The sequence below is a fragment of the Heloderma suspectum genome, chromosome 2 (genome assembly GCF_057233095.1).
Source record: "Heloderma suspectum isolate Gila_16-S chromosome 2, 16-S_ref, whole genome shotgun sequence".
Lineage (NCBI taxonomy): Eukaryota > Metazoa > Chordata > Lepidosauria > Squamata > Helodermatidae > Heloderma > Heloderma suspectum.
In genome coordinates, this window is record NC_139459.1 from 395,742,301 (window position 1) to 395,770,254 (window position 27,954).

Here is a 27,954-nt window from a genome sequence, read left to right on the forward strand (position 1 = left end):
CAGATGTGGTCTGTGTGATGCCCATCCCTGTTGCAGAGTAACACATATCTCTGGGAATCAGGCTGTGATAAGTCAATACAAATTAAGCATTAGTGTTTGTGGCCATTATGCATTTACTTTAATCATTCTTGACTAGTTCTTGATGATGCATGTGAAGGGAAGAGAGATTTGTTCCAATGGTAGCATCTAAGATGCTACGTTCCCAAGACAAGCATGTGGGTTTCATAACTGCTGTGCTGGACATCCATTGTCAAAATGTTTAAAACCTGAAGAATCAGATGGCATCTTTATTTTTCATCATGAGATGCTCCTTTGAATTCAGATCAGGCCGCAATACAATGATGTAGCACTTGGGAAGAAAGATGCAGCCCAGTAACCCAGCACTGGAGGCCAAGATGGAGAAGACCTGCACAGCTATCATGTGTTTCCCCTTGGTGCTCAGGTAGGTGGGCACAAAGGACACCCAAACACTGCAGAAGACCAGCATGCTGAAGGTGATCAGCTTGGCTTCATTGAAGGACCCAGGCAACTTCCTGGCGAGGAAAGCCACCGTGAAGCAGATGGCAGCCAGGAAGCCCATGTAGCCAAGGGTGCTATAAAACATGGCGACAGACCCTTCATTGCATTGAAGGACAATCTGTCCAGGCTGGGAGTGCATGTTGGAATCTGGGAAGGGTGGAGATACTCCCAGCCAAATGATGCAGATGACAACTTGGACACTGGAACAAGAAAGGACTATGGAGTTGGCCATACTCTTCCCCAGCCAGTTCCTCATCCTGTTCTCTGGTTTTGTGGCCAGGAAGGCCAGCACCACAGTGATTGTTTTTGCCAACACAGAAGAGACAGCAACTGAGAAGATCACGCTGAAGACTATTTGTTGGAGGAGGCAAGTCACTTTCCGTGGCTGGCCAATGAACAGGAAGGAGGACAAAAAGGAAAGCAGAAGGGAGATGAGGAGAATGTAGGAGAGTTCCTGGTTGTTGGCTTTGACTATTGGAGTGTCTAAGTATTTAATGAAGATTCCTAACACAAAGGCTGTGATTAAAGACAAGAATAGTGCAAAGGAAGCCAAGATGATACCCAAATATTCTTCATAAGATAGGAAGGTTATATCCTTGGGAATACACTGATTTTGGTCCTTGTTTGGATACTGTTCTTCTGGACATTTGGTGCAATGGTCTGCATCTAAGGAGAAGAAAAGTGATTTCAGAGTCACTAACATCAACCTTACATAGTGAAGTGTTCTCTTAGCTTCCATAATATATTGGTTTGGGGGGGTGAGATCTTATGCACCAGACCCGGGTATGTAATCAGTGGGAGAGTGATTGGGAATGGGCAGCATGAAGTAGGGACAAAGAAGGGGAACGTGTCATTGGTAGAGGACACGTTTTTCATGCAGAAAGGCCCAGATCCAATGCCTGGCACCACCACTACAGCAGCATGTCAGAGGGCAGAGAAACCAAACTGCCAAAGAGAGCTAACGCCACTTGGAACAGAAAGCACTGGGTTAGATGGGCCCATGGTCTGACTCAGTGTAAGGCAGCATTGTTGCTTTTTCCAAGGAGCAATGGGATGGCAGGTAAAGTGAGCTGAAGAGGTTGCTGTGGTGAGGCTAGGAGGGAACATTATTTAAAGTATTGCAATTGAATCCAACCCTTCACCCAAGGTGCTCAGGGAAGGAAGAACATGACTGTCCCTTTCTAGGCTCCCTGTCTTGAGGTAACCCTTTCCACGCCATGTTCAGGGCTGATCTGGGGCCAGGTATTCACGTTCTTTGGGATGGATTTGTACTCCTCATGCTTAGGAATAATTCATGCATTCATTTTATTCATCACATACTGCCCAATATAGAAAGATCTCTAGGTGGTATACAACGTTTAAAACAATAATATAGAATATAGTAACATTATATAAAACCATTCACATACAAACATAAAACAATTTTACATAGTTATCAATAAAAATCCCAGGAGCTGTTAATAAACATCATGGCTTGGTTGCCTCTTTAATGCAGGTGCTGATTATTAATCTCTGTTGCCCTTGTTTGAGGCTAGGCCTGTTCCTGATTGGTTCTGGTTCTGTTTATGAGACATATTGACATATTGTAGCATATTTTTATTTGTGACTGAAGCTGGTTTTTGTGCTAAAATGTTTCACATTTTAAACACTGTGTATCATTTTTTAAACCCATGATTTTATAAACTGGATGTGGTATTATTGGTCGTTCTTTTTGCTTTGGAGTGCTGTGTCATGCGCATCACATCGCCTATATATTGCTTTATCATTGTATGTAAAAAAGCTTATCTTTAAGGATAGTCCTAGGCATGGTCTGAAGGCACAAGAGGCACCTCCCTGCTGAAGCTAAGCAGGTTGGGTCTGGTGAGTGCTTGCAGGGGAGGCTACCTGGGAACCACACGTAGCCACCTTGAGTTCCATGATGGAAGAAAGGTAGGATATGAATGTAAGAAAAAAGTGTAATAAAATAATAAATAAATGAAGTGGATTTTTTAAAAGTTTTCCACCACTTCCAATACGAGAATACAGATCCTTCATAGTTTCTGCTTAAAATGTCCTATTATCTTCAGGAAGTGTGACTACAAAATGGTCACCAGCAGTTTTTTCAAAGCCATTTTTCACAGAGGGAGGGGTTGTGTATGTGTGTGTGTTCTGTCTTTAAACAGCTTTTTCTCCCTCAAAATACATCACTAGTTTTTCCTAGAATTTGCAAGAAATATATGCTAGGCCAAGCTGCAGTTTGGAGTAAAAAAGATACATTTGTGAATTTTCAGCATTTTATAGCTTGCTTTATCTGTGGCAATTTGTATCAGATCACTTTGAAATTTTGTACAATTATAGACCACATCCAACACTAGGAATGCCAAGTTTCAGCATATTAGCTATACAAGTGTCATTTTTATAAGCAGTATAAATGTCAGGCTTATAATGGTGGAAACTTTTCCTTCTTCTTTCTAAGTCACCTTAACTAAAGGGGTAAATGCATATAGAAACTCAGTGCAGAAGAAAACACATTAGGTAATGACTAAACCTGCTCACGAACATTTTCCAGAGGATTTTGTCCCTTCCAGTCTATTAAAAATGGCTTCCAATCTTGCGTGCCTGGGTTGCTTTTAAGTTTTTGTTGTTGTTCAGTCGTTCAGTCGTGTCCGACTCTTCGTGACCCCATGGACCATAGCACGCCAGGCGCATCTTAACTGAGACTTTGTTCCTGATCATTACAAACCACATCTTTTGACACCATCCCCCTATATTTGAATCTCTATGTGATTTCCAGTTTGGGGCTATTAACATTCTACCTGCTGCAAGCGTAATAAAGAACTCAACATTGAGGCTGTTCACACAACAGGCTAACCCACACTCAGTGGTGGCTTGTTGTTGAAACATGGGTTGTTTGTTGAGCCATGGGTTATCGTGTTGTCTGAAGGCAGCCAGGGTGGCTTGTTAACCATGCAGTGTGGCTTATTTTTCTCAAACAAGCCACCTGGAGAACCCATGGTTTGTTGTTGGGTTGTTCAGAGCAGTTAAAAAGCCACACTACATGGTGAAAAAGCCACCCTGGTTGCACTCAGACAACACGATAACCCATGGTTCAACAAACAACCCATGGTTCACAACAGCCCACACTCAACCTCTGAGTGTGTTAGCCTGCTGTGTGAGCAGCCTTATTGTCTCATTTGTTCAAAAATACTGAAGAGATAAGTCTTGGAGAGATGATGCAGCAACCATATTATTTTCTGGTGTGAGGCATTCTGATTATTACACCACTCCAGTGCTGTTCAAGGTCGCCTGCTTACCAATTTGCTTTGGGGCACAATTCTTAACCCAGACAAATCTGCTGTAGTACTCTGGCCACCAGCAGAGTCCCTCTTGATGGTTCCTCATTGTCCAATGTATGGCAGGTGGGGATGCCTACATCGCCAAACAGGTTTGTTTATCTGCCTCGCTATTGTCTTTACAGCAGACAGAGAAGATCTGGATTTTTAGAATGCCTTTGAGTTCCTTCAATATTGAGCTTCAGCTATGGGGTGGTATAGAAATGTAATAAATAAATAAATAAATAAATAAATAATGCGGTGACTATTATTAAATGTATTTCTTCTTTGTTATCTGTTGACTACTATTTTAATTTCTGTCAGTCCGTCAACTTTAATATTTTTGCAAGAGAAAGGAAGGGTAGAAATAATTTTAGAACAATCACAAATCTTCTGGAGCACAGACTGTTCATATAGGCTACGGACTAGTACGAAGGGTGCCAGCTGTAACAAAACAAGAACCAAAAATACTATGCACACAACTGGAACACATGAGTGTAAATTATATATTATAATATAATTGGGCATAATCAGTGTGTATACAAAAAAGGACCACAAGAATAATAGCACAATACAAGGAACAGAATGATAAAAAATGTAGATGAAACTGGCTAAATGCTACAAGGACAAAAAGTATTTAATTGCAGCTGGAAAAACTGTGCTGTAGAGGTTGTGGCCTTCTGTTTTTTACAGGAATCTGGACGTACTCCTGTTTGCCAGCAGGCTTCCTCAGAAATAAAAACCATACCAGAGCCATGGCCAAGATAAAGATGTGGGAGTGAGATAGTGTCTATAACCAAGTGAAACATTGTTTATCCAGTGGAAGACTTTACATCCAATTATCACCGAGTTCTTCCAAAGAATGCTGACTCACTTCCCCAACGCAACCAGAATAAAGAGGCTTCGATGGTGGTGAGTTTCAGGGTCAAGGTTCTAAACTCTGAAAATGCTGAGTGCCATTTTTAAATGGCCGCCCTTCCCTCCTGCGTCACCCACCTTTCTGAGTGGAGATGGTCTCTTCTGCACACAAAGAACAGGCATAGCAGCAAAGTGGCTTTCCTTCCTGAATCACCTTGGCAGATCCAGGGCGACAGCTTTCAGCACACCTGGAATGAGGAAGGGTCTAGCCAAAAAGAAAAGGAGATCAAGCAAAGAGTGTTAGGTGCTGTCCATGGAAATGAATAATCGTGGAGAAAAAGGTTTCAATCAGCCTGCCAGTCCCAGCTCTAGTTTTTTTTACTGCAACCAAGTAAACTCAAGTAACCTGATTCATTTCGTTTTGTCCTTGGGGCTGTTGAGAGTGGTAGTTTTGATGCCCAGCCATGTGGAAAGGAGAGAGTGGAGGTACTCCTCCTGCAGACCGAAATGATGCTGGATTAGGACTTTCTGTCAAGCACATAAGGTCTTATTGTCTGTGCACTCTCCAACAAGATGGGGGCTCTTCCTCTCCCTCAGTTGTCATGTACTGGTAGCCACTGCACCTGCCTGCAGCAGAGGGAGCGATGGGGAAGAAGGGCCCACTCCATCAGCTCTGCATAGAGACCAGCTCCATTTGGGGGATAACTCTTCAGTCATAGTTCTTCTTGCCCAAAGATATCCCAACTTCATTTCTGCCTGCCCCATTGTAGTGGGTTTGGCATGGCAAGAATTATCACTGCCTTGTTGTGGCGAAGGGGCTTGCGTAACTCAGTGAAGCCATAAGCTATGCCGTGCAGGGCCACCCAAGACGGACAGGTCATGGCAGAGAGTTCTGACAAAATGTGGTCCACTGGAGAAGGAAATGGCAACCCACTCCAGTATTCTTGCCAAGAAAACCCCATGGAATGTATCACAAGGCTAAAAGAGATGACGCCGGAAGATGAGCCCCTCAGGTCGGAAGGTGTCCAATATGCTACTGGGGAAGAGCAGAGGGTATTTCCAAGTAGCGCCAGAAAGAGTGAAGCGGCTGGGCCAAACCTGAAAGGACACTCAGCTGTGGATGTGTCTGGTGGTGAAAAGAAAATCTGATGCTGTAAAGAACAATATTGTTTAGGAACCTGGAATGTCAGATCAATGAATCAAGGTAAGCTGGAGGTGGTCAAACATGAGATGGCAAGATTGAACATCGACATCTTGGGAATCAGCGAACTCAAATGGACAGGCATGGGCGAATTTAATTCAGGTGACCATGATATCTACTACTGTGGGCAAGAATCCCTTAGAAGAAATGGAGTAGCACTCATAGCCAACAAAAGGGTGGGAAAAGCAGTACTGGGGTACAATCTTAAAAATGATAGAATGATCTCAGTACGAATCCAAGGCAAAGCATTCAACATCACAGTAATTCAAGTCTATGCCCCAACCACTGAGGCCGAAGAAGCTGAGGTTGATCGGTTCTATGAAGACCTACAACACCTTGTAGAACTAACACCAAAAAAAGATGTCCTCTTCATCATAGGGGATTGGAATGCTAAAGTAGGAAGTCAAGAAATCACCGGGATAACAGGCAGGCATGGCCTTGGTGTACAAAATGAAGCAGGACAAAAGCTAATAGAGTTTTGCCAAGAGAACACGCTGATCATAGCAAACACTCTTTTCCAACAGCACAAGAGGCGACTCTACACATGGACGTCACCAGATGGTCAATATCGAAATCAGATTGATTATGTCCTTTGCAGCCAAAGATGGAGAAGCTCCATACAGTCAGTCAAAACAAGACCTGGAGCTGACTGTGGCTCAGATCATGAGCTGCTTCTTGCAAAATTTCGGCTGAAATTGAAGAACGTCGGGAAAACCACTAAACCATTCAGGTATGACCTAAATCGTATCCCTGATGAATATACAGTGGAGGTGAGGAATAGATTTCAGGGATTAGACCTGATAGACAGAGTGCCTGAGGAACTATGGACGGAGGTCCGTAACATTGTTCAGGAGGCAGCAACTCAATCCATCCCAAAGAAAAAGAAATGCAAGAAAGCCAAGTGGCTGTCTGATGAGGCTTTACAAGTAGCTCACGAAAGAAGGGAAGCGAAAAGCAAGGGAGAAAGGGGAAGATATACCCAACTGAATGCAGAGTTCCAGAGAATAGCAAGGAGAGACAAGAAGGCCTTCTTAAATGAACAATGCAAAGAAATCGAGGAAAACAACAGAATGGGAAAGACTAGGGATCTCTTCAAGAAAATTGGAGATCTCAAGGGAACGTTTTGTGCAAAGACGGGCATGATAAAGGACCAAGAAGGCAGGGACCTAACAGAAGCAGATGAGATTAAGAAGAGGTGGCAAGAATACACAGAAGAACTATACAGGAAAGATCTGAATGTCCCTGATAGCCATGATAGTGCCCTCACTGAACTTGAGCCGGACATCCTCGAGAGTGAAGTCTAGTGGGCCTTAGGAAGCATTAGTAACAACAAAGCTAGCGGAGATGACAGTATTCCAGCCGAGCTATTTAAAATCCTAAAAGATGATGCTGTTAAAGTGCTGCATTCAATATGCCAACAAATCTGGAACACTCAACAGTGGCCACAAGACTGGAAAAGGTCAGTTTACATTCCAATTCCAAAGAAGGGCAACGCCAAAGAGTGTTCAGACTACCGCACCATTGCGCTCATTTCACATGCCAGCAAGGTGATGCTCAAAATCCTACAAGCTAGGCTTCAGCAGTATGCGAACCGAGAACTACCGGAAGTACAAGCTGGGTTTCGAAGAGGCAGAGGAACTAGAGATCAAATCGCCAACATTCGCTGCATCATGGAGAAAGCAAGAGAATTCCAGAAAAACGTCTATTTCTGCTTCATTGACTACGCTAAAGCCTTTGACTGTGTGGATCACAACAAACTGTGGCAAATTCTTAAAGTGATGGGAGTACCAGACCACCTTACCTGTCTCCTGAGAAACCTGTATGAGGGTCAAGAAGCAACAGTAAGAACCAGACATGGAACAACCGATTGGTTCAAAATTGGGAAAGGAGTACGACAAGGCTGCATATTGTCGCCCTGCTTATTTAACTTATATGCAGAGTACATCATGAGAAATGCCGGGTTGGATGAATCAGAGGTCGAAATTAAGATTGCTGGGAGAATTATCAACAACCTCCGATATGCAGACGATACCACCCTAATGGCAGAAAGCAAAGAGGATCTCAAGAGCCTCTTGTTGAGGGTGAAAGAGGAGAGTGCAAAAGCTGGTTTGAAACTCAACATTAAAAAAACTAAGATCGTGGCATCTGGCCCCATCACTTCCTGGCATATAGAAGGGGAAGAAATGGAAGCAGTGACAGATTTTACTTTCTTGGGCTCCAAGATCACCGCAGACGGTGACTGTAGCCATGAAATTAAAAGACGCTTGCTCCTTGGGAGGAAAGCTATGGCCAACCTAGACAGCATAGTAAGAAGCAGAGACATCACCTTGCCGACAAAGGTCCGTCTAATCAAAGCTATGGTTTTCCCAGTAGTAATGTATGGCTGTGAGAGCTGGACTATAAGGAAGGCTGAGCGCCGAAGAATTGATGCTTTCGAACTGTGGTGCTGGAGAAGACGCTTACGAGTCCCCTGGACTGCAAGGAGGTCAAATCAGTCCATCCTAAAGGAAATCAACCCTGAGTGCTCCTTGGAAGGACAGATCCTGAAGCTGAAGCTCCAATATTTTGGCCACCTAATGCGAAGAGAAAACTCCCTGGAAAAGACCCTGATGCTGGGAAAGACTGAAGGCAAAAGGAGAAGGGGACGGCAGAGGATGAGATGGCTAGATAGCATCACGGATGCAATGAATATGAACTTGAGCACGCTCCGGGAGAGAGCAGGAAGGCCTGGCGTGCTATGGTCCATGGGGTCACGAAGAGTCGGACACGACTGAACAACAACAACAACAACTAGTGAGTTTCCACAGCCATGCCCTGAACTGATTATTAAATGTATGCAGGCATGTCTAGTAGAACAAGCAAGGAAGTCCTCCCTAGAGGATTTCATAGAGAAATCTGGCCCTGATCCCCATTTGCAAAAGTGTCATGGGTGCTTTTTCCTCAGGCCCATGGTGATCATCACCTCTACTTTCAGGAAGGACATTCCCCACATGTGTATGGTGTATGTGGGCAAGTATGTGTGGTGGGTTGGTGGGTGGGGAGCAGTTTTTATGCAAGTGTAACCCACAATATCTCTGCATCAGATAAGAGAAGGGGGCGGGTTCAGACTTTTCTGACAGTGTGTTTCCCATCCATATTTGCAGCAACCAAGAAAAGAAACAACAGAGATCAAACTTAAACGTATATCGAAGTAAAATAAATAATTCTCATTGATACGCAGAACAGTGATACACAGTCAAGGGACAGTAATACTCTTGATGTTATTGACAGTCTGGTTGCTAATGCTCCATCGCAGCAAAGAAGTCACAGTTTCCTTCAGCTAGTAACAGGGTGCACAGAAGAAAAACAACAAGTTGCTCACAGTCCTTTTATAGCAGCTGCAGTTTTCTTGAGCAGGAATCTGAATCTTCATTCTTAGTTGCTTCGGTCCGAAAAACAAGTAAAGCAGGCCTGCGAATAACACAGTGGCTGTGGGCTTTGCATCTGGAGCAGCTTTCTCATCTTGAGCAAGGCTGGACTGCTGGAATCTTCTCCTTACATGCATAATCCCAATATGTTTCTCTAACAATACTTAACTATGTCTTCTAATATAGGCAGATACGTATTTTACAGTATTACAAAATTATGACTCTGCTACTAGTCTATATGGATGCCACCAAAACAATGTCTAACCATTCCCACAAATAATCTTTGATCCCTAATTAATAATTTGGCCCCAACACATACCTAAAAATAAGTAAAGCCAGCCTACAAATAACATAGAGTCTACGTTAAGGTCCAGGCAGGCACATATGGGAGGAGGCGATCCTTCAGATACCCTGGCCTCAAGCCATTAAGGGCTTTGAATGTTAACACCAGCACTTTGAATCGGGCCCGGAAATGGCCTGGCAGCCAGTGCAGCTGGAAAAGTATTGGTGTAATTTGAGTTCATTGACCATTCCCTGTTAACAATCTTGCTGCCCTAGTTTGGACCAGCTGAAGTTTCTGGACCGTTTTCAAAGGCAGCCCCACATATAATGCATTGCAGTAATCCAGGCGAGAGGTTATCAGAGCATGGATAACTGTAGCTAGGCTATCTCTGTCCAGATAAGGGCGTAGTTGGTATACCAGCCTAAGCTGATAAAAAGTGCTCCATTCCACTGAGTTCACCTGTGCCTCAAGTGACAGCTCTGGGTCCAAGAGCACCCCCAAACTATGAACCTGATCCTTTAGGGGGAGTGCAACCCCCTCCAGAACAGGTTGAATATCACCTAGCCGGGCAGACAAATCACCCACTAACAGTACCTCCGTCTTGGCTGGATTGAGTTTCAGTTTATTGGCTCTCATCCAGTCCATTACCGTGCCCAGGCCCTGATTTAGAACAGCCACAGCCTCACCTGGGTTTGATGAGAAAGAGAGGTAGAGCTGGGTGTCTTCTGCATATTGATGGCACCTCAGCCCACACCTCCAGATAACCTCCCCCAGCGGTTTCATGTGGATGTTAAACAGCATGGGGGATAAAATTGAGCCCTGTGGAACCCCATGGCGTAATTGCTGTGGCACAGAGCAATAATCCCCCAGCACCGCCTTCTGGAGTCGGCCATCCAAGTAGGAACGGAACCACTGCAGTGCAGTGCCTCCAACTCCCAACCCAGACAACCTATCCAGAAGGATATCATGGTCGATGGTATCGAAAGCTGCTGAGAGATCCAGGAGAATCAACAGGGTCACACTCCCCCTTTCCCTCTCCTGGCAGAGGTCATCCCACAGGGCGACCATGGCAGTTTCAGTTCCAAAGCCAGGCCTGAAGCTGGATTGAAATGGATGTAGATAATCCATTTCATTCAAGAGGGCCTGGAGCTGTCCTGCAGCCACCCGCTCAAGCACCTTGCCCAGGAAGGGGATGTTGGCCACTGGCCTATAATTGTTAACATCCTCTGGGTCCAGGTTAGGCTTTTTCAGGAGTGGTCTGATTACCGCTTCTTTTAAATCAGCCGGCACCACTCCCTCTCTCAATTAAATTGTTTGATTTAATAAGCCATGAAGGGCAAGGGTCAAGCACACAAGTGGTCGATTGGACTTGGCCAAGCGCCTTGTCCACATCCTCAGGCCTCAGTCTGCAGTCCTAGTTCTTCTTGCCCAAAGATACCCCACCTTCAATTCTGTCTCTCCCACCTTTCTCCGCAGCTCTGACTATCACTGCTTACTCTGGAGGTGGGTGTAGTGTGTTGCAGTGGCTGCCCAGCAGACATACCTGGGTGTAAGGCCCATTGAACTCAATGGAAGTTACTTCTGAGTAGGCAGGTGTAGGATTACACAGCCGATCTCCCAATGTTACCCAGACACGTGCATGCCATAGCAAGAGGGTGGCTTCAAACCCTTTCTTCTCCAATCCAACACTCTAACAACTACAGCACACTTTTTAGAGGAAGTGGAATATTCTGAAAGACCTTCAAGTTGTGCATACCTGATGCAGAAATGGCTAATGAAATCCTACATGGACCACCTACACAGGATGAAGGCAATCTATAACTGGACTTTCAAAGCTGCTGCAACGTTCAAACTGCACCCCCCCCATGCAAAGATGACCGTTCTGCAGTTCTATACAGCTGCATGTGCTGGCCACCATTTTAAAAAGGCCATGTGTACTCAGAACAACTTCAAGGGAGAGTGGAGAGAGAGCATGGACCGCAATTCGGCAAACATGCATGAAGCAGTGCTGGGGTGTGGGGGAGTAACTCTAATAGTCATTAAAAGGAATGTATCACAAGGCTAAAAGATATGACTCCGGAAGATGAGCCCCTTAGGTCGGAAGGTGTCCAATATACTACTGGGGAAGAGCAGAGGGTATTTCCAAGTAGCGCCAGAAAGAGTGAAGCGGCTGGGCCAAAGCTGAAAGGACACTCAGCTGTGGATGTGTCTGGTGGTGAAAAGAAAATCCGATGCTGTAAAGAACCTGGAATGTAAGATGAATGAATCAAGGTAAGGCCTGGCGTGCTATGGTCCATGGGGTCACAAAGAGTCGGACACGACTGAACGACTGAACAACAACAAAAAGGACAAATTCATGGCGGAAAAGGCTGTCGATAGCTACTAGTCCTGATGGCTATATGCTTCCTCCAGTATCAGAGGCAGTATGCCCATGTACACCAATTGCTGGAAAACATAGGAGGGAGGGTTCTGTTGCACCGGTGTCCTGCTAGTGGGTTCCTGGTAGACAGCTGCTTGGCCACTGTGTGAACAGAAAGCTGGACTAGATAGACCCTTGGTCTAATCTAGCACAGCTCTTCATATGTTCTTGTGTTTCGTGTACAAAATAATGATGTCTAGAGAACCTGAAAAATCCGAGTGAGTGACCCATGCTGATTCCATAATCAATCCTCATTGGAAAGCAATATAGTCCTGAACAGATTATTAGCACTAACAGATCTTAAAAGGGAATGAAAAGAAATGAATAGTTTTCCTCACCTGATTAAACTTCCCGGACCATGCAACAGCATCTTGGTCAATGGTGAATTTTAGGTCTGAGGTTCCCTGTCCATCTATAGTGCCAAACTTCACTGCACTGAAGGACTTATTGGGAAATGCCACCCAGTTCACACAATCAAATTTGGTGGTCAGTTCCCCCTCCTCATCCAAAAACACTCCATCCATGGAAGTGTTGTAAAAGTGGGGGTTTCCAAGGAAAGGGTGAACCTAGAATGGAAGAGAAAACAGCATTTGTGTGTGTGGGTTGGGTTGGTGGGGTGGTGGTGGAACCAAGGTGACTATCTCTGTCCTGTCTGTTGGAGTTGTCATCTCCAAAGACCTAGGGCCTATGCACATCACTTGCAGCCAGATATTGGCTCCCTTTCTCTGTTATCACATTCACAATGGACCCGAGTTCCCCTTTTCATGCTTCAGCATTCTAGGGAGGACGAAGGCCATGCAATGCATACATTTCATTTCAAACCCTAAGGTGAATTCTGCTTGCATACTTCAAGTGACAGAGTTTGGGTAGTATGTGTCAGTTTTGTAAATGTTCGGTTGATTCCAGATTTAGGCATGTGCAACTGGGCTGGTGGAAGACTTTCCTGTCCCCTCCTCCCCACATTACCGGGGGGAGTGGGTAAACATTAGTGGCTGTGGAAGCCTTTATCTTCCATGTCCAGAAAATGGAGGGATGAGGGCATTACACCAGAGCCAGATGGTTTCCCTGGGTCTGGAGAACAGAAGGGAAGCACACGCTGGTTTCTGGCATCAGCCAAGTGACCTAGGCCACTGGGAGCCTGCAAACCATGCTTCCTAAGTCAGCCATGTTTCCTTAGTCAGCCATGTTGACTAAGATCAAGACAAGGGGGAGACCAACCTGGTCCATCCATCAGCCAGAGAAGCAGCAGATGCAGGGAGCTCACTTCCCCCTCCCAGCCAGAAAGAACTCTTGGCTCCAACTGGCAGATGCAAGGAGACCACAGAGGCAAGGGGAAAGCATGTTCTGACCTCATCCATTGGCCAAAGCAACAAGGGCAAGACCACCAGCAAGAGAAGACCACCCCAGCTGGAACAAGGTATAAATACCTGCTTATAACTTCCCCTAATTAAGTAAAACTCATCTTTCCCCACCTGGCTTTCTTTTCTCCTCCTCATGTGTGTGTGTTTTGTTTTCGTCGGGAAGCCTAAGAGCAGGACCTGTCTCTTTTTTACCTGAAGTGAGCTGTTTTGGGAGAAAACAATAGTCTGAAAAGCTGGATAAAAACAAATATCAATAAATCCCAGGGTGAGCTCCCATATCCAATTGAATTCCTATGTCGGCAGAGTCTTCACCAGCAGTGGAGCCTTGACCAGCGATGCTCACACTGGACCACAGAGGAATTTTAGCTAGAGAGGACGAGGCACAGCCAATTGCGCCTGAAGATGGGGCACTCAGGGCTTTGATTAGCAGAGAGGCTGTGTCCTCTGTGACTGTTGGAGGAGCCACAAAATGTTGGGTCCTTCCTTGAATGTCACAAACTGCATTTCCATCAGGAATGTGTTTGTTAATGACTTGGACGAGGAGGTGCAGGGAATGCTGATCAGATCTGCAGGTGACCCAAAATGGGGTAGGAAAGCTAATACCCTGGAAGACAGAAACAAAATTCAAAGTGATCTTGAGAGGCTGGAGCACTGGGCTGAAAACAACAGAATGAAATGTAATAGGGATAAATGCCAAGTTCTGCGCTGAGGAAAAAGAAACCAAAGGCACAGGTACAAGATGGGGGATATTTGGCTCAATAATACTATAAGCAAGCAGGATCCTGGAATTGTTGTAGATCACCAGCTGAATATGAGCCAACAATGTGATGTGGCTGCAAAAAAGGCAAATGCTCTTTTGGGCTGCATTAATAGAAGCATAGCTTCCAAATCCTGGGAAGTACCAGTTCCCCTCTACTCAGCACCGGTTAGGCCTCATCTGGAGTACTGTGGCACCACACTTGAAGAAGGATGCAGACAAATGGGAGGGCAACAAAGATCATCAGGGGACTGGAAAGAAAGCCCTCTGAGGAGAGACTGAAAGAACTGGGCATGTTAAGCCTTGAGAAGAGAAGACTGAGGGGAGATAGGATAGCGCTCTTCAAGGACTTGAAAAGTTGTCACAGGGGGGAAGGCCAGGATCTCTTCTCGATCATCCCAGAGTGCAGGACACGGAATAATGGGCTCAAGTTGCAGGAGGCCAGATTCCGGCTGAACATCAGGAAAAACATCCTGACTGTTAGAGCAATATGACAATGGAGCCAATGACCTAGGGAGGTGGTGGGCTCTCCCACACTGGAGGCATCTGTCAGGGATGCTCTGACTTGGATTATTGCACTGAGCAGGGGGTTGGACTCAATGGTCTTGCAGGCCCTTCCAACCCTACTATTCTATGATTCTATGAATGTACGATCCTATGTTTGTAATCTCACTGCCACATCTGAAATGTCCTCAGCAGCTGGATCCAAGTTAACAAACCCCACAATTGAACAACTGATGATCAATGTAAGGGGAAAGGAATACCTGCCATGGCTGTACCCTTTGCAATTCCAGGCTGACTCCACCATTCATCATCCTCTGCTTGGATTTGGATGAGTGTGCAGTGCTTAAGGTACGTGCCACAGCCTGGACAAGGCTGTAGATACTGTAGCTGTCTAGAGACAGTGTTTTTTCAACCACTTCTTTGGGCAAGGCTGCCAGGGTCTCCTTCTGCCTGCACCTTTCCCTCCCTTTCACAGACAACTCATGCTTTGAATATGAACAATTAAATGCTTTGTCCCCAAAGTGCTGCATTGGAACGAGAAATGTCTCATGATGGTCAACTTTCGCTCTTTTGTTTAGATTCATTAAGAAGGAAAAAAACCCATGGAACTGTTGGGAAGACAGAAGCCCATAAGATAAACTCAAGCTGAGGTCCCATAAGGCTGTTGTGATCCAGACTTTCCCCACAATGGGTTTTACATACATTTCCACCATGACTTGCAAAGTGCTTATTATACTGTAAAATAAGCGAGTCTCCCCATAGTAAATGAAAACGTTAACTTTGTTCCACATGCGAAACGTTTCAAGAGGTGGTATCTCAAATCTCAATGCCACTTCTGATATGCTGAGTGAGAAAGCAGCACAAATAGAATTCCTGATGAGCACAGGCCTCAAGGCCCTCATGAACCATCCTCCGTTTTCAGTGTCTGGAGCAATGAGACCGATCCAGGTCCATCCAAAATGCAGGAGCAGCTGGACAATCCCCAGGTACTGGGCTTCTTCCTTGGGGACCATCCGGTAGATGAAAGGGAACTCAGTTTTATCATTAAGAGCATTAGAAAGAAAACCATAACTGACCTAGTAAGGAATGGAAGAGATTAGTGCCCTCATCCCAGCAAAATCACAAATATAGTACTCTGCTTTTCTCCACTGACCTGAATGGCAACCTTTCTCTAATAGGGAACAAAATAAAAAGGGTACATAATTGTATTTGAGAAGTAAGCCCAATTGAATTCAATGGGAATTACTTTGGAATAGACATGTACAGATATGCATTGTCAGCATCCATGTATGACAGACCATTTGGGAATGACTTACATGCATGCCTGCAGATTAGGATCTGCGAGAAATCTTGCTTTCATCCCATAGAAAGAAGGAGCTGAACAAAACACAAGTATTTGCTAAATTGTTACATTTCCCCCTTTGAAGATTCAGAAGGGAAACAATTGGATTTGCCTCTTAGCTGTATCATTTTGAAACACCAGAGGGTTGAGCCTGTCCTGAAGCTGAGCTCATTGGCAGTGAAGCTGTACCTGGGACTAGATCGTGGCACCAGAGCTCCATGCATCCTTCATGCATTCACACAGATATTATTATTATTATTATTATTATTATTAGCATGTGGATCTGGGGTGGGGAAAATATTGAGCCCAAGGCCCACATTGTCTCAGTGGATCCCTGTCAAAGTCCAGGAGATGACACCACTGGTTCTTTTCTCTCCAATGGGATGGGAAGAAGGGAAATTTAATACTGACTATATAAACTCCGACCTGTTACATTCAATCCTAAAGTTATATGAAGGTGTGAGGAGTCATCAGGGGTCACTGTACAATCCCTAAGTATTTCTTTTTGCCTAGCAACAGTAGAGAGCCACGGTCAGGGCTGGTTAAACAGAAGACAAGGCAATCAGAGCAGGGGCACTTTAAATAGAGCAAGGGCTCTGAGGCAGAAGGAGAAGGTGGGGCAGAAGCAGAGGTTAAAAGCCTGAAGACTAGAAGCTCACTGGAAGAAGAAAGAAGGAGCTGGAATAAAGAGGCTCAGGAGGACTGGCTGAGAAGAGCACCTGGAAGGAAGAAGGACTGGAAAGTAAGGAAGGGTATAGGAGGAAGGGGAAGAGCAGCTGGGCTTGCTCAATGGCAAGTGACCTAAAGGAGAAGAGTGGCAAGTACAGGAGAGTCCTGCCTGTGCAGTCAGAACCCCACAGGAACAGGTGGATGAGAAAAGATTTGCTTAATTCTGCAGTAAGAGACCATCCTAACTCTGTAACGACTCATCAACGTCAAGCATCGTTATGTAAGCACTCACTCAGATCCGACAGCTAATGCTCTATGGCCATTCACTCTAACCCCACAGGTAACTACACTGTTGACCTTCAACCTGCTCTAGCAGGTACTTACCCATATTGCTCCAAGAGCATTCATCCTGGACCTGCAGCTACTGCCCTCACTGTGTCCTTTTATTCAGGACCCTGCAGCCACTTACGATTATTGCTCCAATGACTCTGTGTCTTATCCTGGAACTACTTATAGGGATGTCAGAGAATTCTGCCACGGATCTCGGTGAGGCCGAATGCCAGTGCATTCGGCCCTCCAAAATCTGTGGTGGAAACCCTGCCCCCCTGACCCCCCGCTGATCCCCCCCGGGACAAGACTTACCTGGGGCGGATGTTCCAGGTGGCAGCGGCTCCGGCAGCGGCTTCGGCGGCGGTTCTTCCAACCAGCTGCTGCTGCCACCATTTGCAGTCTTGTCATTTTTCTTTTTACAGAGATGTGATAGGCTACGTAAAGACTTACGTAGCCTATCACATCCCATTTTTTTAAAAAAAGTGTAGTTGCGTTGCCCTTATTTTCGCCGTAGTCTACGTAAATGTTTACGTAGACTACGCGTGCCCAAATAAGGAACGCAAATGGCAGCGTCCATGGGCGCCGCCATTTGTGTACACGCTTTTTTCCCCCCAAAGTCAGCCGTGATAGGCTACGTAAGGATTTACGTAGCCTATCACGGTGTTTTTTGAAAATCTAGCCATGATACGCTACGTAAATCTTTACGTAGCCTATCATGTTTGCTTGTGTTTTTTTTTTTTTTTACTTAGAAATGGCAGCGGTGACAGCCAGTTGGAAGACTGGCTGCCGCTGCCGCCCAACCACCGTCCAAACACCGCTGGGAGCTGCCAGCGCCAGGGACATTCGGCAAAGGTAAGTCCCATTCCGAGGGGAGGACGGGGGGGGTGGACCGTTTCTCCACCAATTTCGGGGGGCCGAATGCATTGGCATTCAGCCTCCCGGAAATTCGTGGAGAAATTCTCTGACATCCCTAGATAGGCTACGTAAATTTTTACGTAGCCTATCACGTTTGCTTGTGTGTGTGTTTTTTTTTTACTTAGAAATGGCAGCGGTGACAGACAGTCGGAAGACCGGCCGCCGCTGCTGCCCAACCGCCGTCCAAACGCCGCCGGGAGCTGCCAGCGCCAGGGACATTCGGCAAAGGTAAGTCCCATTCCGAGGGGAGGACGGGGGGGGGTGGACCGTTTCTCCACCAATTTCGGGGGGCCGAATGTGTTGGCATTCAGCCTCCCGGAGATTAGTGGAGAAATTCTCCGACATCCCTAGATAGGCTACGTAAATTTTTACGTAGCCTATCATGTCGATTTTTTTTTAAACCTAGCCATGATAGGCTACATACATCTTTACGTAGCCTATCACGTCTTTTTGGTTTTTCTTTACAAGACTGCAAATGGCGGCAGCGGCAGCCGGTTAGAAGACCAGCCGCCAGAGCCGCCGCCGGCGGATCCGCCGCCGCCTGGAAGATTCGCCCTAGGTAAGTCTCGTCCTGGGGGGGATCCGTGGGGGGTGGGGGGTGGCAGGCCATTCTGCCATGGAGTTTGGGGGGCCGAATGCACTGGCATTCAGCCTCACCGAGATCCATGGCGGAATTCTCTGACATCCCTAAATTCAGGGGACCATTATATCTACTACTGTGAGCAAGAATCCCTTAGAAGAAATCGAGTAGCACTCATAGTCAACAAAAGGGTGGGAAAAGCAGTCCTGGGGTACAATCTCAAAAATGATAGAATGATCTCAGTACGAATCCAAGGCAAACCATTCAACATGGTTCAACAGTAATTCAAGTCTATGCCCCAACCACTGAGGCCGAAGAAGCTGAGGTTGATCAGTTCTGTGAAGACCTACAACACCTTCTAGAACTAACACCAAAAAAAGATGTCCACTTCTTCACAGGGGATTGGAATGCGAAAGTAGGAAGTCAAGAAATCACCGGGATAACAGGCAGGCATGGCCTTGGTGTACAAAATGAAGCAGGACAAAGGCTTATAGAGTTTGCCAAGAGAATGCGCTGATCATAGCAAACACTCTTTTCCAACAGCACAGGAGGCGACTCTACATATGGACATCACCAGATGGTCAATATCGAAATCAGATTGATTATGTCCTTTGCAGCCAAAGATGGAGAAGCTCTATACAGTCAGTAAAATCAAGTCCTGGAGCTGACTGTGCTTCAGATCATGAGCTTCTTGTTGCAAAATTTTGGCTTAAATTGAAGAACGTAGGGAAAACCACTAAACCATTCAGGTATGACCGCAGTCATAGCCCTTATGAATATACAGTGGAGATGACAAATAGTTTTAAGGGATTGGACCTGACTGACAGAGTGCCTGAGGAACTATGGATGGAGGTCCGTAACATTGTTCAGGAGGCAGCAACGAAATCCATTCCAAAGAAAAGAAATGCAAGGAAGCAAGGTGGCTGTCTGATGAGGCTTTACAAGTAGCTGAGGAAAGAAGGGAAGCGAAAAGCAAGGGAGAAAGGGGAAGATATATCCAACTGAATGCAGAGTTCCAGAGAATAGCAAGGAGAGACAAGAAGGCCTTCTTAAATGAACAATCCAAAGAAATGGGAGAAAACAATAGAATGGGAAAGAGTGGAGATCTCTTCAAGAAAATTGGAGATCTCAAGGGAACGTTTTGTGCAAAGACGGGCATGATAAAGGACAAAGAAGGCAGGGACCTAATGGAAGCAGATGAGATTAAGAAGAGGTGGAAAAAATACACAGAGGAACTATACAGGAAAGATCTGAATGTCCCTGATAGCCATGATAGTGCGGTCACGGAACTTGAGCCGGACATCCTAGAGAGTGAAGTCAAGTGGGCCTGAGGAAGCATTACTAACAACAAAACTAGCAGAGATGACAGTCTTCCAGCTGAGCTATTTAAAATCCTAAAAGATGATGCTGTTAAAGTGCTGCACTCAATATGCTAACAAATTTGGAATACTCAACGGTGGTCACAAGACTGGAAAAGGTCAGTTTACATTCCAATTCCAAAGAAGGGCAATGCCAAAGAGTGTTCAAACTACTGTTCAATTGTGCTCATTTCACATGCCAGCAAGGTGATGCTCAAAATCCTACAAGCTAGGCTTCAGCAGTATGTGAACCGAGAACTACCGGAAGTACAAGCTGGGTTTCGAAGAGGCAGAGAAATTAGAGATCAAATTGCCAACATTCGCTGGATTATGGAGAAAGCAAGAGAATTCCAGAAAAACATATATTTCTGCTTCATTGACTATGCTAAAGCCTTTGATTGTATGGATCACAACAAACTCTGGCATATTCTTAAAGACATGGGAAGCTGTACGAGAGACAATAAGCAACAGTAAGAACCAAACATGGAACAACCGATTGGTTCAAAATTGGGAAAGGAGTATGACAAGGCTGCATATTGTTGCCCTGCTTATTTAACTTATATGTAGAGTACAACATGAGAAACGCCGGGTTGGATGAATCACAGGTCGGAATTAAGATTGCTGGGAGAATCATCAACAACCTCCGATATGCAGGCGATACCACCCTAATGGCAGAAAGCAAAGAGGATCTCAAGAGCCTCTTGTTGAGGGTGAAAAAGGAGAGTGAAAAAGGTGGTTTGAAACTCAACATTAAAAAAACTAAGATCATGGCATGTGGCCCCATCACTTCTTGGCATATAGAAGGCGAAGAAATGGAAGCAGTGACAGATTTTATTTTCCTGGGCTCCAAGATCACGGAGACGGTGGCTGTAGCCATGAAATTACAAGATGCTTGCTCCTTGGGAGGAAAGCTATGGCAAACCTAGACAGCATAGTAAGAAGCAGAGACATCACCTTGCTGACAAAGGTCCGTATCGTCAAAGCTATGGTTTTCCTAGGGATGTACGAAAGTCACATACCTGAACCGAAATTTGATTTGCGGTGTGGGGGAGGCGGTCCGTCCCTCCCCCCGAAATTCTGGCCGGGGGGGAGGTGGTCTGTCCCTCCCCCCCGAAATTCTGGCTGGTAAATTCTCCGAATGGAGGGAAGTAACTAGTGGGGTCCCACAAAGATTCTTGTTGGGACCAATGCTTTTCAATAAATGATCTGGAATTAGGAGAGAGCAGTGAAGTGGCCAAGGTTGCCATTGACACCAAAGTGTTTTGGGTGGTTAAAACAAAAAAGGATTGTGAAAAGCTCCAAAAGGATTTCTTCAAACTGGGAGAATGGGCATCTAAATGACAAATGCCATGGTGTGGAGAATGTGGATAAGGGCACATTTTTTCTCCCTTTCTCAAAATATTAGAACCCAGTGGCTATGAAGCTGATTGGTAGGAGATTCAGAACAGATAAAAGGAAGGACTTCTTCACAGAGCACATAGTTAAACTATGGAATTCACTACCACAGGATGGAGTGATGGTCACCAATTTGGGTGGCTTCAAAAGGGGGTTGGACAAATTCCTGGAGGAAAAGGCTATCAGTGGCTACGAGTCCTGATGGCTATGTGCTACCTTCACTACCAGAGGCAGTGAGGCTATATGCACCAGTTTCTGGGGAACATGGGTGGAAGGGTGCTGTTGCTCTCATGTCCTGCTTGTGGGTTCCTGGTCAACAGCTGGTTGGCCACTGTGTGAACAGAATGCTGGATTAGATGGACCCTTGGTGTGATCCAGCATGGCTCTTCTGATGTTCTTATGTTCACACCATTTGCCAGGCACCCACAGAGTGCCTAGCAGCTTGTCAAAGACCCTGAACAGGGGTGGATAAGTGACAGCGGTCCGACAAGAGGGGCAGATGTGGGGTGATCCATCCATCCCTAGCTGATAGCAGTTTAAGAGAGTTCAGAGCAGTGTTTGGTGTTCATGCTATAAGCAGAAGGTTCTTTTTCGATTTCTTCCAAAAGCTGACAGGTTTACTTGATCACAGGAGACAGCAAGACAAGCCTTACATATGTACATCCTGATGGGTGTACACGCAGGGTGTATGTTTATGTACATTCCAGAATCAATTCTGAGTAAGGGCAGTATCTAAATATATAAAACAGAGAATCAATGCTATAAAACTATGTTCAAGACTCTGAAAGATTGCTGTCTACCTCCAAACTTACTTCTGGTCTATTACCTAACTCCAGGCACCCCTTTCATCTTTTCTGGAGAGGTTCCACAGTGGAGTTATCCTCAGCTTCCTCCCCACCTTACCCTCTTCCTACCTGTGGGATTTTGTAGATGCTTGACATCACTGAAATATCTTTGGAAATGTCAGTTTCAGCCCCTTCAATAATTGCCAAGAGGCTATTCCTTCTTCCACAGCTGTAGTTTGGAATGTTCTTATGACCAGTTGATAGAAGGTCAGCCATGGAACCGTAAGTCATTCTTGAATCATAATAGTTGTCATAGAGGTTGTAGCCCAGGGTGATGTTGGGTAAGAGTCTGGGATTCTGGCTGATCTCATGAACAGCAAACAAGAAAGACAGGATTTGCCAGTATATTATGTCTCCTTTCCTGAAATAAAATATACGTGTCATATTGTGGAATTCCTGGCAAACCGTTGGAGGGTGGGAAACAGCCTTTTTGCAAGAGAAGCAGCCATTTCTCATTAAAAACAAATCAATACACAAATCAATACCTCTCCTCTAGTCGAGAGGGCACAATCTTGGAAGAACTAAATCAAATTGAAATAAATGTAAAAAGTGTTCATGAAAGAGGTAGGCAATCGCTGCACGGGGAGCCATGGCAGGATAAGCTTAATCAGATGCATCCCTTGGACTTTGGAAAAAGCCATTTCAAACATTTTGGATAGGATCCCATGGCTAGAAATGGGTCATTGTGGAAAGTGAAACACTGAAGGCACAGTCAAGAACTATTCCCATGGCAGGAAAAAATGGGAAACATCCAAGGAAGACCGAATGACCGTATAGGGGAGTTTTGGGGGTCAGCGTCTGTACTGGTGGCCAATTCGGTAGTCCCAGGGTGTTGAGAAAGATCCAGGTTATATGCCGCCTGAGTCTGAGGGCCAGGTAACAATGGATATTATGAAGCAAATAAATTAATAATAGGGATATCGTATTTAGAGGGAGCATTAGAGAAGCTGTGGCTAGGTATAGAAGTAATTGGGAAAGTTTCAATATGAACTGAAACATTATATTTGGAGTGGAAAATAAGAAATTTGAAATGGATAGAAATCCCTTTTTATGCACCACATTAAACATTTGGGAGAAAAATAAAAATAAATTCTGAAAATATCCCTGTTACTTCCATTTTTGTCGCATCCACATTTTGCTTATGCAGATAAGCAAGAGTGCTATTGAAAGTAGAAACTCATTTGTAATACAATGAGGGTTTTATATGAAAATATAATTCCCTCATTCTATAAAACTGCAGCAAAATTAGAAAGATTCAGGGAATGCAACTGACTTTGATTCTCTTTCAACAAATAATGTAGAGCTTCGGCTATTGGGTGGTATAGAAATGAACTGAACTGAAATAAATAAATGAATGAATGAATAATGTATCTTATTATGAATCCTCTAGTGAGACAAAGTATGACTAGAAGTATAACAAATCTTGAAGGTATATTAATGAAACATATGGTCAATATTTTCAGCTATTGAGCAATATAGAAATAAATAAAGAAATAAAAGAAAATAAGTAAAATTATTTATTATTAATATTATTAAATGTATTATCATAGAATAGTCATAGAATAGTAGGGTTGGAAGGGGCCTACAAGGCCATCGGGTCCAACCCCCAAATTTATTGTTAATAAAATGTATAAATATTATTAAGTAGGCACAAATATTTCAGGTAGACTAAAATAATATGGGAAGATGATCTTTGGAAAACAATAGAGCACAATGTATAGATGAAAACTGTAGAGGAAAGAAAACTGCATCTAACATCCTTCGATATAATTCATTAAATTGTTACACTGATGGTATATTATGCCAATGTACTAGTCAAGAACAGCAAACAGAAACAATACAAAATGTTGAAGAAACTGTAATCAGCAAGGTTTATACACACTTTAAGAAGGATGCAGACAAACTGGAAAAGGTTCGGAGGAGGGCAATGGAGATGATCAGGGGACTGGAAACAAAGCCCTATGACGAGAGACTGAAAGAACTGGGCATGTTTAGCCTTGAGAAGAGAAGACTGACGGGAGATAGGATAGCGCTCTTCAAGGACTTGAAAGGTTGTCACAGAGAGGAAGGCCAAGATCTCTTCTCGATCATCCCAGAGTGCAGGACACGGAATAATGGGCTAATAATGAGTGCAGGACATGGAATATCTCACATCACCATTGACTCTACTAACAATATGGTAAGAACACAATGCAGTCGTGACATGTAAGGAATTAATCATGTCCATTCTGATGGCAGCTTGTAGGGTAATAGCTGAAAGCAGCAAAAACTGGAGAACTTCTAACACTGAAGTCTTGGTACATGGAGCTGTGGCAGGAAAATTGACCTACCAACTGAAATTAGCTCAAGTCAAAGTACAAATAACACTTTTTGTATAAAATATGGGATGATTTTATTGTATATACAAATCAGGGACATAAACAGCAATATTTATAAAAGCCCTTCCTCAGATTATGGAAAAGAGACTGAATATCATTCCGTATATTCATTCACATCAGCTGCAAGCCATTGCTACTAATAAAAAAAGAATGAAAATATCAAAACAAAAACCATAAAAAGGCTTGCACATTCATGAAATACACTGAATATAAAATACTACTGAACACATAAAATTGCCAAGATAAAATTGATAAGAAGAATTACGACTCAGGACGCCATAGAAATCCTTATGTTTATGGCAGTCCCCAAACATTTTGTGAACTTTCAAGGATGAGCACGATGTAGTATGAGGAAGAACCATAAAGAAAATGTCCAAGCAGTCAATGGATTCAGCCTACAGCTATTTCAGTAGACTAAAGGGGGAAATGTTAGATGTACTATCCTCTGTGAACAACTAGAGTTAAATGTGATATGTTTGTTTTTCATTATAAATAAAATGGTGTTTTCTTTTTAAAGAAATGTGAACAATGGTTTCAATTTCACAGTGGATCTGGTTGCACTTACTAAAGAACAGCTAAGAAGACATTCAGCAACATTTACAATCTAACATGATGCTTTTTAGAACAGAGAGATGGAGGGAGAGAGAGAGAGAGAGAGGAAAGCAGCGCAGCAGAATTGTTTCTAGACAACCAAGGAAGAACCATCTGAATCGTAGTCAGTATCTGCTTCAAAGCAAAGGGGGAGGGGGTGAAATTCTGCTTGAAATCCTCTAATTATGTCCTCTAATATGTTCAGATGCACCTTACCTGACTGCACTGAAGAAATGCACTTAGATTGGTTCATAAAGCAACATCTGTAGACAGGATCATCTGGAGCCTGTGCAGTCAGGTTCAGGTGTTGCAGCATTACATCTATCAACGTGGAATGACTTACCCATGAAGCCTGGTGTAGGGAGGCATGTTGAAGATGAGCGGTTGAATCACAACAGGCACTGCAGAAATGACTCCACTAATCTGGTAGTCTCCTGGCCTGTACCAGTTCAGTGGCTCGTTGGGATCCCTTCTCAAAGACAAGGGGCATTTCATCTTCAGCATCCCAGATGCTGCATGGGGCAGAAACAACAGTAGCAACAGCAGTGGTAATACCAGACTCATCCTGGGTCTGCCTGCTGCCACCACCTCCCTTGTGACTGTGATCGGCAACATATGCAGCTAAGTCTTGGAAGCCAAAGTCCTCTCAGCAGACCCAGACTACAGTGCTGGTTGAAGGACAGAGAGGAAGTCCAGCCAGGGAGGGCTTTAGAGCCAAGGAGATTCTATTAAGCTGCACATCAGCACAGCCCCCACCTACCCTCAATCTCAGCCCAGTTACTCAGTGGCGTAGGACAGAATATTTATATTCCACTCCCCCCAAAATGTCTCAAGACATTTACCTCATGTTGGTTCTGATGTATGTCATTTGACTCCAATGTGATCTTTGTAGGGAAAATCCCTTGAGCTTTGGCAAGAAGAAATCACCATTATTTAGATAATTATAAATGGGAGAATCACCTCTGCCACTTCTTGGCCTCTTTGTATGGCTCCAGCTGTAGAGTTGGAGAAAAACATGTTTTGAAGAACTTACCGATGTGGCTCCGTATTCAGACAGGGATCAGGACAAAAACAGGCATTACTCCTATTCTTCTTTTCATTTTTACTTGACAGTAGGGACAGGACCCCTAATCCAGATCTAAGAAGCCCCCCTAGCCTCCATGTTAGCGTTCAGATCCAGACCAGGGCTCAGGGCCTTCTGTAGAGTAAAAAATGAAGAGGAAAAAAGACATAGCTTCTAGGCACAGTAATGTCTGCTTTGGCCCTCAGTGGAAGGGCATGGAGAGCTTGACCTGGCCTGTACTGTAGAGATACCTTCACAACAGTCAGGTTCAAAACTGAAGTACACAACACGGATCAGTTAGTCTTGAAGACTACGAACAGATGAAGCTGCCTTCCACTGAGTCTCATCGCTGATATGAGAGAACTGGAGTGTGGACACCCCATTACTGCGCCAATGGGAGTCATTGCTCTCCATATCCCAAACCCATCATGGTTTTTGTTGATTGTTGTTGTTCATGATGGTCCAAGGAAATGGTCTCACATTTCTTCCATCAAAGGATGGTGTGTCCACATGTTAACTTTATACTCACAATGAGTTCCTGAAGTCTGTGGCTCACCCCATACCTCCACTACCGGCCTGAGGGTCTCAGAAGGAACCAACCAACACAGCAGGAAGCTATTGGAGGCAGCTCCAGGTGTAAAGCTGGGCTGTGAGGGACAGATGTCCCTCTTCTGTAGGCTGTGGGGGACTGACCTGCCCAAAGGCCACCCAGTGAGATCATCCATTCCAACCCCCTACTCAATGCAGGTTCTACAATGCAGGATGCAGCTACAACATCCCGGACAGATGGCTGTCCATCCTCTGCTTATGCACCTCAAGCAAAGGAGAGCCCACCACTTCCTAAAGCAATCTGTTCCACTGCTGAACAGCACTCACTGTTAGGAGGATTTAGCTTCAGTTTATTGGCCCTCTTCCAGCCCATTATAGCCTCCAGGCATTGGTCCGGCACCGTCACTGCTGCATTTTGCACTAGCTGCAAACACCGAGTCATCTTCAAGGGCAGCCCCATGTAAAGTGCATTGCAGTAGTCTAATCAGGAAGTTACCAGTGCATGCACCACTGTGGCTAGGTTATCCCTGTCCAGGAAAGACCATAGCTGGTGGATCATGGAGTCTACCTGGGGCACCAGTGACAGGGTTGGATCTAGGAGCATCCCCAATCTATGCACCTGCTCCTTCAGGGGAAGTGCAACCCTTTCCAGGACAGGTTGCTTACCCAGCTCCTGGACTTGGGAACTACCAATCCACAGAGCTTCCATCTTGTCAGGATTCAGCTTCAGTTTATGGGCCTTCATCCAGCCCATTACAGCCTCCAGGCACTGCCCCAGCTGACTCCAATGACAAGGAGAAGTAGAGCTGAACATCATCAGCATACTGGTGACACCCCACCCCCAAACTCCTGATGACCTCACCCAACAGCTTCATATAGATGTTGAGCAGCATGTGGGATAGAGTAGAACCCTGTGGCACCCCACAGCCTAATAGTCATGGGGTAGAACAGGAATCTCCCAATACCACTCTCTGGAATCGGCCCGGCAGGTAGGAGTAGACTCACTGTAACACAGCGCCCCCAACTAGCATCTTGCATACCCTATCCAGTAAGACACCATGAGCAATGGTGTCAAAAGCCGCTGAGAGATCCAGGAAGATCAACAGGGTAGCACCCTCCCTGTCTTTCACCCGGAGTAGGTCATCAGTCAGAGCAACCAAGGCTGTTTCAATGCTGTACTCTGGTCTGAAACCAGGCTGAAATGGGTCCAAATAAGCCAAGATGCTGTCCTGGAAAAGCTTAAAGAGGCAGAGAGGTTGGTGGATGAGAACTTCAAGGACCTAATAGCAATGTCCCACTCTCAAGGTTACAGCTCCTCT

At 44.9% G+C, this 27,954-nt stretch overlaps 1 protein-coding gene across 1 annotated transcript; it reads right to left on the reverse strand.

Moving 5' to 3' along the window:
* Nucleotides 1–274: 274 nt before the first annotated feature.
* Nucleotides 275–22,285, reverse strand: LOC146356530 (vomeronasal type-2 receptor 26-like). Its single transcript, XM_084830166.1, has 5 exons — nt 22,124–22,285; nt 14,881–15,696; nt 12,337–12,564; nt 4,827–4,953; nt 275–1,185 (listed from the first exon to the last, which is right to left on the reverse strand). Exons 1-5 carry the CDS (start codon nt 22,283–22,285, stop codon nt 275–277), a joined length of 2,244 nt encoding a protein of 747 aa, XP_084686292.1.
* Between the last annotated feature and the right edge of the window lie 5,669 nt (nt 22,286–27,954).

Bases quoted from the DNA above. Each gene is read 5' to 3' on its own strand.
- LOC146356530 (XM_084830166.1), bottom strand. From the start codon at position 22,285: ATGACTTACGGTTCCATGGCTGACCTTCTATCAACTGGTCATAAGAAC. The intron at 12,565-14,880 runs GTATTCCTTTCC...CTTCCATTCTAG, and splicing joins AAAGGGTACAGCCATGGCAG to GTTCACCCTTTCCTTGGAAA. The intron at 4,954-12,336 runs GTGAGGAAAACT...CTTTTTGGCTAG, and splicing joins GGTCCGGGAAGTTTAATCAG to ACCCTTCCTCATTCCAGGTG.